General features: G+C 36.1%; 1 protein-coding gene across 1 annotated transcript in view; it reads right to left on the minus strand.

Moving 5' to 3' along the window:
- Positions 1–687: 687 nt before the first annotated feature.
- sepsecs (Sep (O-phosphoserine) tRNA:Sec (selenocysteine) tRNA synthase) overlaps positions 688–14,563 on the minus strand; it is a 53,534-nt gene continuing 39,658 nt past the window's right edge. Inside the window, exons 8-12 of the mRNA XM_039751595.1 lie at positions 13,786–13,915; positions 11,904–11,995; positions 9,348–9,441; positions 2,789–2,879; positions 688–1,458 (exon numbers count right to left, since the gene is read on the minus strand). Coding sequence (XP_039607529.1) covers positions 1,152–1,458; positions 2,789–2,879; positions 9,348–9,441; positions 11,904–11,995; positions 13,786–13,915 — 714 coding nt within the window. The 3' untranslated portion in view covers positions 688–1,151. The remainder of the gene's footprint in view (positions 1,459–2,788; positions 2,880–9,347; positions 9,442–11,903; positions 11,996–13,785; positions 13,916–14,563) is intronic.

Raw genomic sequence — 14,563 nt, forward strand, 5'->3', positions numbered from 1 at the left:
CAAGATGTTCAGGGCACGTCCAACCGGGATAAGGCCAAGGAGAAGACCCAGGACACGCTGGAGGGATTATGTGTCCCGAATAGCATGGGAACGCCTCGGGAATCCCCCGGAAGAGCTAGAAGAAGTGGTCGGGGAGAGGGAAGTCTGGGCATCCCTGCTCAAGCTGCTGCCCCCGCAACCCGACCTCGGATAAGAAAATGGATGGATGGATAACTTTATTTTTATTAATGTGATCTAAACATCTTACATTTTCTAGGATAGTTATGAACTGCCCTAATATAATGAGTTAAATTACTTTTTTATTTGTGTAGATCTTACTTGATACAATTTTATTGCACTGGGTTATGTGCTGTAATCTTTTTTATATCCTTAGAGGGAAGACATTTTAATGCCGTTTAAGAAGCTGAGCATATAGTGGTGTATAAGTTTAATTGCAAGCTATATTTTAAAAACTGAAATTAAATCAGGTTTTCTAGAGATATCTATAAAGTTCACACATTTTAAACAGAATCAGAAAATCTAAAAGTCGCAAAGCTTAGCAATCCTCCACAGCTAACTAAATACCTGAGAAAAGCAGCACATCACCTGATATTTTTTTTACAAGCAGAGAGGAGCTCAGTGACAGACCTTAGAAGAAGCAGCTTATTTTGAATTTTCATAAGAAAAAAAAACACAGCACAAGGTTTCTAAAGGGAATTAAATTACTGTTTTACTAATTTGTCAGTTAATCACAGACATACTGTGTAAATTGCACAGTACAAATGTCACTTCTTATTTAAATAAACCATTTCCTTCAGAGACCCATAAATGTTAGCACAAAAAAGAGGAAAGAGGAAGTAAAGCAGGAATTAATGATCTGAATATACAATTAGTGTGTGAAATAACTCAAACCAACATTCAGCTTAAATAGTCCAATCAGTTTTCTGTGGTTACTTCATAATATATTTTGCATAGGCACTTAGTATTTATGCATTTAGAAAATGATTTAATAATCTTTATTAGGTAATCTATAGAGAGAGTCTAATCACAGTCTAGAGTATGAATATAATGTACATCAGCAATCCACTTGATATTCTCTTCAGGTATTTTATTACACTTTGGTTTCCTTTCATCACCTCCAAACTAATTTAAATATGGAAAACTCAATACACTTACAACCCTTTTAGTCCAGTGCTCATTTCCTCATTAAAAGATTCAGCCATCTCATTTAATGTGTCCTCAGAAATGACAGCAGGATTTTCTGATTCAGTTTCTAGGTTTTCACTTTGGTCAGTCTGACCTTTCTTGATATTCTTAAGACACTTGTCCAGCCTTTTAATACAAAGATCGACATCTTGTTTTGTGATTCCAATGGCAGCAGCAGCATTTAGGTAAGGACAAGGATATTCAGTGGCATGGGACATGAAGCCTTTGAATACGTGACCACTTACTGTTTGTTCATTCCCAAGTGGAACCACCCTGAAATATAAAATTGGCATTAAGAAAAGCAATCATTTACATTGATTAACATTACATCAATTGAAATTGCGACTGTCCCCGAAGGTCAGGATTAAAAAATCAGCCATCGTTAAAAAAAAATAAATAAATAAATAAAAAAATGTATACTTAAAAAAGATACACTGTGGCACATTTTATGTTATCTTCTACTATATATGTTAGCTGATATTGTGTAACCTAAAAATGAGATTCAAACCAATACAGTAAAAACTATTACAGAATACTGTGCCTGATTTGTTTTCTTTGCAGTAATACTACTCCATATATTATTGTTTCCTTTGTTTGTTTTTAATTTGTGAATTCAAACATATTTGGCAATGTTGAGTTGGCTTTTCTAAACCTGATGTCACATTGTGTGATATTTTGTTGTGGGGATTTGTCAACAGCAGTTGCTGATCTCATCGACACACCATGGCAAATTACATGACTGAAAAATGGCACTAGTGACTTAGAGTCCTGCTTGCCTCTTTTTCTCACAGCCAATAGCGTGCTGCCTAATAAAGTCACTACTGTTTGAAAGGTTAACAGCTGTGAAGATTTCATCAGCAATCTCAGCCCTTTAATTTCTTCTTCCCATACAGTTATGCTATGTAAAATATAAGATATCACACAAATAAGCTTCTCTCTGTTTGAGAGGTTTCCAGCCTCCATGCTACCTGATAAAGCCAGTGCAGTGCGGTGCGAGTTTAGCTGCAGTCTCTGCCCCCTTTTTTCTATTTTGTTTTAGTATGTAAAACACAAGACATTAGACAGACATGCTTTTCTTCTATTTGTGAGGTTCAAAACACGTGTTGTTTGTTCCTGGTAGCTACACCCTGCATTGTAGTTCTGGATGAGCACTGACTGGTTGTCAGTTTTCCTGAAACATGTGGTCTGCCCCTCTGACCAAAGACAATGTCAAACCTACTTGATTTCATCATATCAAGTCTCAGACTAGTTGGTCTCAGCCACTGACTATGTTACATTATGCAATTAGGCTTCACAGGAGCATCTGAAATCGCTAAGAATATGTAAATAAAGGCTACGACTGAAAAACACTGGAAAAGTTATTGAATGTGATGACATAGGCTTAAGCTCCAATGAGATGAGCAAACAACTGCTGCCATGATGTCACTTTATTTCACCTTTCTTCCACATGACATCTGTGAGCTATCAGTGGATCATTAGCATTACAAAAACACGGAATTTTGCTTTTATATATTCATATGGAAGACAACAAATGCACAGCTACGGATCAAATAACTGCTTTTTTGCATATGTTTGATTTTAAATTTCATTTTTCCATCCTTACCTGGCACCTGACACTTGTCTAGTAAACAGCATTGATCCTAGAAGAGTAACTGCCTTGTCATTTTGTTGGTCTATACCTTGGAGCGACATGGCTAAAGAACAAAAATAGAGAAGACTTCATGTTATGCACAAACTCTGCCGTATGTGAATAAGGACATTACTTGAAGATGATTTTTATAATTGGAGTTTTTTTTTTTAATCATGCAATAATGTTAGTGTACAGAGAGACTTCTATATTACTACTATCTTAGTTTTCTAGTCTACAGTAGAACCTGTATATTAAGCAATACCACAAAACTTAAATTTTTGTAATGACTGATATTTAAACATGTTTACAGTTAAATTTTCTAGTTTTTACCTTTTTGAACTGAGTAAATATAAACATACTGCACATACCAATACAGAAGAAGTAATAAATTGACTTTTAAATAAAATGCCTTTCCAGTATACATAAAAAATATACATATTGAGAATTTAATGGAAAAATGCTCAGTTAAATATTTTCCATTAAGGGGGTAAATAGAAAACTTTTATTGAATACACATAGTAAACCTTTGTTAATTAGCTATAATACCACTGTGTTTACACTTAATGTCCTTTACATAAATTAGAAAAGGCAGATTTAACAGTAAGGGACCAAATTATGAGATGTAGTTGCTTGCCAAGCTAGATCTAAAATGATATAATCAATTTAATCTTCCTCCTAAGGCAAATCACAAAGCAAAGATGTAGTAACAAGTTCAAAATAAGAAGGTACAATGTGGTGTAGTGGGTCCAGAGCTCACGTCAAAAAGGCCACTTTTTAAAATGAATAATCGCTGCACTCGCGGTTTAGAGATGTGTTGCCCGAGCAGGTCCCGGGTGGATTCGTTATGTGAGTGGTCTTTACTTAAGTGCACAGGTGAGAAGTCATTCGCCTCCATGATTGGCGCCAGGAGCTGCAATTGCCACCTCTGATCCACGTCCCCGTAATAAATTGAAGCATGAGGCGACTAGGGGAGGGAAAGAAAAAACGGATGGAGGTTGAGAAGACAGAAAGCAGGGAGGAGAAAGCCGGTGCGTGAGTGAGCAGGACAAACACCTGCAGCTGAACAGGGAGAATGGGTGTTTGGCCGGCACCCCGAAAGCAAGTGGTAGTGGTCCCTCCCAATGAGCATTTATGAGGAGAGGGACTGACCTGAAGGAGGATGGCTCGCCGCATAAGGCAGAGAAGGCAGCGGCAGTCGGGACCTGGGACGTGAAAGCCCCAACGTGAGCGCCCTGGTCGCTGGGGGAGCCCAAGTCAAGGTCAGGTGAAGCCCACCGGAGCCAGGGATCAGCAAGGCAAACAGACCAGCAAAATGAAGGCAGTAAGAAGGTCAGCTGCAGTTAGGGTGGCTCCCCTGGTGCATAGCCCGAACGGGAGTAGCAGGGGAGTCACCAGTAGAAAGGCACTGGGGTTTGTTTTAAAAGACTGCTTCCATCCATTGTTTTAACCTCATTGTTTTTAAAAGGATTTTTTTATTCTATTGGATTTTAACCTCCACCTATCACCTGTTTTTTATGGATTATTTATTTAAGGATTTGATGGACTGCACTTTAATTAGAACACTGTTTTGACTTTTGTTGTTCTAATAAAGCACTTTTGCACCATCCCCTTGCTTTATTGCTGTGCCTCACTGTCAAGCTCATCGGTGACATAACCGACGTTGTAGGGTTCAAGGGCTCCCAGAAGGAAGATGGGAGCATGGAGCAAAACCCGCATTGTCACAGACAATTTGAAGATCTAAACAAAACAATGAAATGCACTCATGTAGTTCTCAAGGAAAATCTGCAATCTTTGATAACTACCAAGTGCATGACGCTGACCTTTATACCACACTCTTGTGACATCAGGTGTTGTACACCCCCTGGCATCCTCACATTTCTGTGACACCCACAGAAATCAAAGAAAGTGCTCCGGTGTATATTCTGACTATAGTATACATAAGATTTGAATCATTTTGAAAGAGTTTCCTTATAAAATATAAATTATACATCCAACACCCTGTGGCTGTGCTTATCAAAAGTGACTTTGCAGAAAAGGATTAACCCTTAACTATTTAGACCATTTCTCATCTACTAAGTACTTGGATGGTGTACTTTAAGCTCCAGTACTAAAATGGCTATTTACAGTAATCCCTCGTTTATTGCGGGAGATAGGTTCCAAGGCAGGCCGCAATAACTGAATTTCCGTGAAGTAGGGACACCATATTTATTTAATAATTTAACGTGTATTTGGATGTTTTTAAACGCTCCCTGTACTGTTTACAACCCACCCTTTACTCTATTAATAACAGGGACAACTGTTATGCAATATGAAATCAGTAGATAAGTTTACAGTTACTGTATAGCGAAGTACACGTACCTATATATGACGTGATGATGGTGATGAATATGCTGTGCAGTAAAAATGATGACGATGAAGGTGATGATGACTTTTACTGCGCAGCCGATGACTGTATTTTACGTCTCTTCAGACGGCGGTGCCATTTCCTGGGGCACCTCTTCCACGGTTTCCGAAGGTGTATCCGTAGTAGTAGTAGGAACTGGCTCTTTTTTGCGAGGCTGCAAAAACTGTGATCGGCAGCTACTGCCACTGCTTCTTTTTCCAGTTGAAGAGCAGCTTGTAGGCGGTCATGATGTCGACCTTGTTGCAAAATTGGACCGATCGAACCATATCGTCGTCCCATTCCTATGACTGCTCTTGCAGATCTTTAGCCAGTCTGCAGCCACAGCCGCCAACGTTCTCCCTTCCTTCAACATATCCAGAAGTTTCACCTTCTCAGCGATCGTTATCATTCTTCGTTGGCATTTAGGCTCAGCACCAGCCTTGGAAGAAGGAGCACGTTTGGGAGCCATTGCAGGGGGTGAAAATTGAAGCGAAGTTCAACACAAAGTAACCACAAAAACATCACACACAGTACAGTGTAAAGTAAACTGCTCAGCGAGAAAGCTTGAAACGAAATGGCCACGACAGAGAGACAAGGGGAGGTGCTGTGGGATCTGGGCATCAGTCAAAGCACCAATCACGGCCCCGATGAGAAAGCGGGAAGCTGTGATTTGTCGTCTCCCTCCCATGTACCAATCACAGCCCGTGTTACAACGCACTTAGTCACCAAACTTGTTTTGTTGTTCTTAGACTATGAAATACTACAGTAATCCCTCCTCGATCGCGGGGGTTGCGTTCCAGACCCCCCCGCGATAGGTGAAAATCCGCGAAGTAGAAACCATATGTTTGTGTGGTTATTTTTATATATTTTAAGCCCTTATAAACTCTCCCACCCTGTTAACATTATTAGAGCCCTCTAGACATGAAATAACACCCTTTAGTCAAACGTTTAAACTGTGCTCCATGACAAGACAGAGATGACAGTTCTTTCTCACAATTAAAAGAAAGCAAACATATCTTATCTTCAAAGGAGCGCGTCATAAAGGAGCGTCAGGAGCAGAGAATGTCAGAGAGAGCGCAAAGAAAAGCAAACAATCAAAAAATCAATACGTGCTTTTAAGTATACAGAAGCACCGCGATAAAGCGGCATTTTGTAGAGAAGCGTCCGTGTCCTCTGTGCAAACAGCCCTCTGCTCACACCCCCTCCGTCAGGCAGAGAGCGAGAAAGATAGAGAGAAGCAAACAAGCACAGCACGGGAAGCATATCTTATAGCATTGAGGAGTTTTAGTTAATATGCAATACATGCTCTGATTGGGTAGCTTCTAAGCCATCCGCCAATAGCGTCCCTTGTATGAAATCAACTGGGCAATCAAACTGAGGAAGCATGTAACCTAAATTAAAAGACCCATTGTCCGCAGAAAGCGGCGAACCAGCGAAAAATCTGTGATATATGTTTAGATGTGCTTACATTTAAAATCCGATAGAGTGAAACCGCGAAAGTCAAAGCGCGATATAGCAAGGGATTACTGTACTACTATATTTAAAAACCTGTGGTGCGTTGGCACCCTGCCCAGAATTGGTTCCTGCCTTGTGCCCTGTGTTGGCTGGGATTGGCTCCAGCAGAGCCCCCCGTGTCCCTGTGTTCGGATTCAGCGGGTTGGAAAATGGATGGATGGATATTTAAAAACCCGCAAAGTTGTGAATCCACGAAAAGTGAACCACGAAGTAGCGAGGGATTGCTGTATATGCACAATGTGAGGTTGTAACATAAAATATTACAATAACTTTAAATTGTACATGTTTTAATGTAATTTAACACCATATTACTGAATAGTGTGACACAGTCTAGTCCTATCTGAAAATAAACCTGAACCACTTCTCCAATTGTTCATTCGTCACTGTTCATACTTTCATCCACTGAACCACCTGCACATGTACAGTATCACATTTCACTTCAATTGTTGAATGCTCTTTGCAAACAAAGTCATTTCAAGAGAACATCTCTTTGTTATCATACATACTGTATGTAAGTACCCACGTGGTGTACCAAATGCACCACATGGAACTTCAACTGTGCATCCACTCATAAAACTGGCTGGGGGCACTCTGGAGAAGAACCACTGTGACACCATACTTGTAATGAACAGAGCTGAGGACATGGTGGATGCTGTCAGTAGGTTCAAGTAAAAGGATGCTGGACAAAATAACTGAGATTGGTGTACAAAATACACAAGCATGAGCAATTAAGGGTTAAACAACAAAGATTTTTATGGCAGACTCATTTGTCTAACTGAAAGGCAGGCTGCTCTGTGCCTGCATGCCAGTTTCATGATACAGCTCTACATGTATCACATTAATATTTCACAAGGAGCCTTTAAATTTTTCTAACACAGATTAGGAAATTAAAATTCAGCATTTTAAGAGATGGCATAATATTCTACATTTTATAATGAGATTCTTACAAAGAAATGTTTGCATAACAAAGTACAGTGCATCATTCATGCATATATTTACATACATTTTGAGAGAAAAAAAAACTGCTCATCCAGCAAAGATTCCTTACCTAATTTGCCAAAAGGTCAGTGTTCATTGATCACAGATGTCAAATGTGGGTACAACTTGCACTAACGCTTGAGCATACTGCTTCCATATGAGTAAAATTGCTTCCTCAATGAAGTTTACCATCTTTGAAGTTCAACTTAGTTTTTTATAGTGGTATAGTTTCATTTGCACTTGATTTAAGTGGTTATATGTATACAAAAAAAAAACAAAAAAAAAAAACATTTCCAGATTGGCCATACCATTATTGTGTTTTTATTGAAGGAATAAAGTGAAGAAGACAGTCACAACTCCTTCAAAAATGGTGGATACTCTCAAATTGTATTTTTGTAAAAACAGTTTGATTACAAACTTATGAACTTAATATCTGCACAACTGTAAAAAGTGAATCAATATAGTTGAAAATTCTCTGCTGGATGAATCTGGTCATTTTTAAGGCTTTTGTGTCACTGTTCAGCTGTTTCAACTTAACAAAGAAAATGTCTGAGGTAAAATGAAAACATGCCACGATTGTGGAAAAATATAACTGACTGAATGTAATTTCTGGTGGAAATAAAGCAATGACGATGGCTCCCAAAATATGCCCAATAAGACTAATGACTCCTCTTAATGTTATAGAGAGTCTTCTGCAGCTTTGAGTAGATCAGAACAACATGATGCAGTGTGTTGGGAAGCTGACTACTGTGCTGTGTCAGCATCAGTTCCAGCAATCCAAGAGAAAGGTAAAAGATCCTGCTGCTTGTCTGTTGCTCTTAATGCAAAAAAGGTATGTGTTAACAAAAAAATAACACTGGTGTCCCTCCATTTTGTCTCCACCAATTTTGGAGTCAAAAGAAGATGACATTATTTTAGCGAAAGCAATGCCTTTTACATTCACCTAGGAGCACAATGTAACATGCAGTATCAGACACACGTAGTAAATCTTGTATGATTGGCAACAAATTCAGTCTCATCAATTACAGTATAATGCCTTGCACTAGATAAAGTGGTTTATCTCTTAGTGCAGGACGTGCACAAGGTGGCTGATTAAATGGGAGTAACAGTATGTTAAATAAAGGTAACACAGGGTGCTCATTTAAGTAGATAATTGAAATACAGTCATCTGAAAATTTATTTGTAGGTTAAGTCTTTGACTCTTCCCACATTAAGGCTGAAACTAACAAATTATTATGCTGAACAAAGTTATCGCATTGGCTTAAAGGTAAAACAGTGAAAGAGCACACTGACAATATAACAGAAACATTGTGCACATTGCATGGAGAAGTTCTGGAGTGATGCAGTCTTTCCTCCAGCATTAAGTAAAGATAGTTATACGGTTTTTCTATTTTCTATTTCTTTTCTTGTTAAAATTATCTTTTGACAGACTTAAAAGCAGGATAACTATATTGTGAAAATTATTATATTATTTTTTATACAGCCAATTATACAACAAGTAAATATTATGCCTTGAGTTCTTTATTTAGAAGAGGAAAGAACATTTTACAGATAGGTCCCACATATAGGGATTTATTTATTTTATTTCCATAACTAAACAACATATGGATGATTGAATCATTCTGTTTTTTAAGAAATTAACATATGCGAACTTACCCAAAGATATTGGATTGTGAGTTGTTTTCAACAGTCGTTCCCCATGAGCTTCAGCCAATGTTTTCAATTCTTCTGCTAGATAGGTATATGTATCCTATAAAGAATATAAACAATACAAACCAATCTGATCTACAGTCCATTTTCAATGTAATAATTGTATCCCTCTGGGCAACCATACGATAACTTCCAATTAAGCTCAAAACCGTATTAATAGTGAGGTTAAAACTTCAGAATTAAGTTATTTGTTTTAAAAGTCTGTATTTTATTGAAACAGTCTAGTTCCATAGAAGCTTTCTGAGTCTTCTTCAGTTTTGCACAAAGTTTTTCCCTTTCACCAATTTATTGTATTTAACATCCAAAAAATAAACAAAAAATATACATATGCCATTATTTAAATTTGATCTGATTTAGACATGTGTAATGTGTGACAAAATAACTCATACTCTAGCTAGTTTCATATTTTTGTCAGTTAATACTGTAAGAAACATTTGAGGTATGTAATTACATTTCTCACCGGAAAAGCCTAAACCTGGTTTATGGAACGGACACTCTTTCCAGTTGTTGAAGTACAGATCCAGGAAAAGCAATGTGTATTCCGTCCTGACCATGGAATGGTGGACCAGCTGTTGGTCCTTGCACATAAATTTAAAGGGGTCATTGAAGTTTGCCAATCTTTGCCACATGTGCTTGATGAACTTAGAAATGAAAGGCACCCTGACATCTTTCTTTTACAAGAATGAACCACTCCATCCAATTAGTTTTTTTTTTTTTTTTAAGATATTGGATTTGGTGTTAGAATACAGGCCATCCACTGAATTTGTAGTCCTATTAAGAGGCTTCAAACCTCACATGGGGGATGATGGTGATACCAAGAGGGGTGAGATTGGAAGGAACAGCCTGCCTGATTTGAATTTGAGTGGTGTATTGCTTTTGAATATCTGTGCTAGTCATTGACTGCCCCTAATGAACATCATGTTTGAAAGCAAGATTTCTAATAGGTGTACCTGGTATGACATTACCATGTCTTATCTGATTTGAGGCTGTATTTTCTCAATAACCAAGTAAAAACAAGAAATTTAAGTTCACCACCCAAAAGAATTTTTAATCTCAAACTCATAACAAATCCATAAAATAGAAAAGCAAACAATCTTTGAGTTGGCAGAACATTATTAAATAAAAATGTATATAATTATGTTACTGAGGTAATACTCCATAGTAAAATGTTTAACTCATTTTCAGTTTCTAATATCTTCTTAAATAGTTACTGTTAGGGGTTATATTAACAGAAATTTTATTGGAGTAACTTTATCTAGAATCAAAAGAATTCCCTATGTGTTAATGCAATTAATTAACGAATGTGTATAAAATTATTACACCAGGAGACACCCTTAAATAACACTGAAGTGCACCAAAATCATGCCCTGAACAAAATATGGTTTACTTTATAGAATTAGGTGTGCAAAATACATTTCTGAAATCGGAATTTATCTACCACAAACTGATGCCATTAGATATATCAAATTCAGTAAAAAAATGCCGTGTTTTAAAAAAAGTTGTTTTTTTTTTTTTAAAATAAGTTAAGTTACATTTGTTAAATAACTAAGTATTTTTCATGCCCAGAATATTAAATGAGATATATTTAATGTTTGTTAAGGTGGAACCAACCCAAAATCAAGTATTCGTTACACATTTTTTGCTTTCAGTTTATTTTTCTCTCTTCTAATTCCTTCAAAATAGTCAGATCAAAAGATATCTTTTTATTGTCCAGAAGTGAGAAAGTTGTTGCTTAGATGTTAATTACAGAAATATGAAAGGTTATATTGATCCATCTGTAGTCTTGACTAGGTAACAGGTAAGCTAATGGTTAAAGAAAACACACTCATCCTTTTTTTAAAAAGTCAATGGCACATTTGTTTTTGGAAATACAGAGGCAGAAAACTAACAAGAATTATTTGAGGAGTGTCTTTCTTCAAATCCTAGCACTTGGGTGCAACACATTTTTGAAAATTAATTTCACTCTCATTTGGACTTTTTCTTCAAGAGCATGGAAGCCATCTCTAATATAAATGAGAAGAGGTTCCACAAAGACATTGCTCTAATGTGGAGAAATTATAGTGGATAGTGAAAGTAGTCCTTTGTTTTTCATTCCACTGTGAAACATCTTGACATGATTATAAATGGGAAAGAAAAAACTACCAAGTAAAAATGTTTTAAAGTAATAATTATATTTTAAATAATTGTATGCATACTGTATTATTTTTTAAATTAGATTAATTTTAAAAATATACTACTTTTTCTCTAAAACTGTTTTTATTTATGTTAAACCTTCATCTTTTAAAACTGGATGTGATAGAACAATTATATATTACCAGATTTTGATTTAGCATCCTCAAATCTATATAGAATGTGTAAGAAATCTGACAGGAGCGAAAAATGTGTTTTGCAGACCAGTGTAATGATAATATTCACTGCAAAACAGCTTTATAATTAAACAATATTTCATAATCTTTGGGGTTTACTGAATAAGATATTTGTTTATTTAAGTCTTGGGATCACCTTTCGTTCCTGTAGAAGCTTCCTGTAACCTTTTGAACCCATAGACAGTAAAGTAATAAGCACATCCAGGGATGGAGAAGCTGATGCTCTGCCTAAATAAAACAAGACATGCATTTAAAATCTGGTTGACCTTTTTAATTATCACATACATTTATTTGATGCAAATTAATGTATTGAAGTCAATGAAACATACAAATTGCAAACAGTTTTGATCAGGGAACACATTTTGATTAAATATTAAGAATTTAAGAAATGTTAGTGTTATAAGTTATTTAACGTAGCAATTTCAAACCCACTTAATCCTGTGGGAGTTATGCTAGCACCACTGAACACAGGCAAGAAACTTCCTTAGATGTGGCACCAGCTTATCACAAGTCCTATATATGCACACTTACACTCAAAAGGTCCAATTTGGAATCACCAGTTAACTTAAACAGTACACCTTTAGGACTGGGTGGGGAACCAGGGTATTCAGAGGAAAACCCACACAGACACAGAGTTGAAACTCACACAGGGACAAGGGACACCTACTGTATGCAAGTCAAGGTTTTTGATTCTATATCTACACTCTATTGACATATTCAATTTATATAGATTACAAATTTAAAAAATCAACTTAAAATTAGTAACTATATATAATCATATATATCTTATATAAGAAATGTGTACTACCGTATCACTTTTTCGAACAAAGTCTATTGTCTATTTACCTGCTTTTAAGACAAAATAGGTCTCGGGCAGTTAGGAATATCATTAACCAGAATGGGATATCATTTTCATCAATTGCATATGCAAGCACTGCATTTTGCATGATGCATTAGCCAGCTCCAAACACTTTTTAATACTTTTTCCTGGTACAACAAATTTGGCCACTGTCCCTGCTCAGCAGCTTTGGCACAATTTTAAAGGCAGTTCACCATCTCAGATTTCTGTGGGAAAAATAGGTGTGTCACTCCTACAAGATGAGCTTGCCAAGATGCTGTCTGCTGGTAAGCTAGTTAATCATGTATCTTAACCATTCATATAAGCAATGCAAAATTTACTGCACTTGACTTTCACCAGTCTTAAAGAGGTGCTGTCTTTTTGGGGCTGCTTAGCTGCCTTTTATGATTAAATGTGGAACTTTTGATGAGAGAGGGTTTTCCTTATTTAGATAAAAGAATGAATCCAGTTAGCTAAATGAGATTTTCAGAACAAAGGAGGACAGAATAACAGACAGAGGGGACCAGACCACACAAAGTAAAAGTAGCAAAATAATAATTCACTAGTTCCATATAACTAGATTTTAGATTTCATTTGCCCTTTTTTAACCAGTTCCCGGAGGATAAGGTCAAAAGGTTGTTCACTTTTGATTTTACAATGTAGCTAATTACGATTTCAGTTTTGGGAATAATGATGTCAAATCTCTGTTCTCAAAATACAGAGACTTTTTTCAATAAAGATGTTCTTATACTATAGACAATTACCAGAATGACTAGTTTTTAGCTGCTGAAAAAAATCAAAAGCTAATTCGTTTCAAATTTTCCATATATGGTAACACTTGTTTATCGAGCTGATTTAAGTTTTTTTATAAACAAACTTGGAATAACTAGTCAAATATTCATGTGCATAATACTTTTAATATAATTAAAATATCACAGGATAATTCAACTTTTAAAATTAAATGGTGAGCATTGAATGTCCTGATTTTATAAATTATCTAAAATAAATTATACCCATTTAGTTACATTTGTTTTCATTATGTATTACAATAACTAAACTTTTACAATGAAAAATATCTTTTTATCTAAAAATAAAAACTAATAATATATACTGACTATATAGATTAGCAGTCTTAATTAAAAAAAAATAAATAAACACTTGACGACGTTTTTGAACTTACCTGGATACATCCGGCTGATTTCCTGTATGAAAGACTCATTAAAACCCGCAATAATGGCACCTCCAACTGGGACCATAAAGTTTTTATCCAGGCTTTGAACAAAAGCATCTATTCTTCCAACACGTGCACCCTAATGTAAAAACAAACATGAAAAATTAATAGGATTATTTCAGGATAATGACTAAATGCAATGTAAGGTAAGCCGAATCAAGTGATGTCTGGCATTCTGGTTTTTGATTGTACATTTAGACCACTATAGCTAAATGCTTCATGAAACGTATAAAGACTAAAGGGATTCAATGTGAAGCTCTTATATCTACAGCATACTGCAAAATTATTTTAAAAACCACTGGTTTTCAAATGCTTGGCATTACAAACACAAACACATTTCTTTAATATTTATTTGTATGACAAATATACATGCTCAAGAAGAAAAAAATTAAAAGAATATTTTCCATTTCATTTTTCAAGTCAAAAAACACTATCATTGGCCACGGACCACTGGCCATGCAATGGAATGGAAAGTAAGCAGGAATGAGAAAACATTTGAGAAGGTCAACAGTTAAGAAACTGAAGCTACATAAAACTGCTTAGACATTACCTATAAAATGACACCTGCCTAAACTCATTATCATTGCAAGCAAGATATTTATGTGTTGAACCAATAATCAACAACCACTTTTATTCAAAAAGAGCCACTTTAAGGCCCATCTAGAGCCACCTCAGTCACTCTTGTATTTGTAGGCTTAAGAAACACTACTGCTAGACTGAAATTATG

This window comes from Polypterus senegalus, chromosome 4 (assembly GCF_016835505.1).
Source record: "Polypterus senegalus isolate Bchr_013 chromosome 4, ASM1683550v1, whole genome shotgun sequence".
Taxonomy (NCBI): domain Eukaryota; kingdom Metazoa; phylum Chordata; class Cladistia; order Polypteriformes; family Polypteridae; genus Polypterus; species Polypterus senegalus.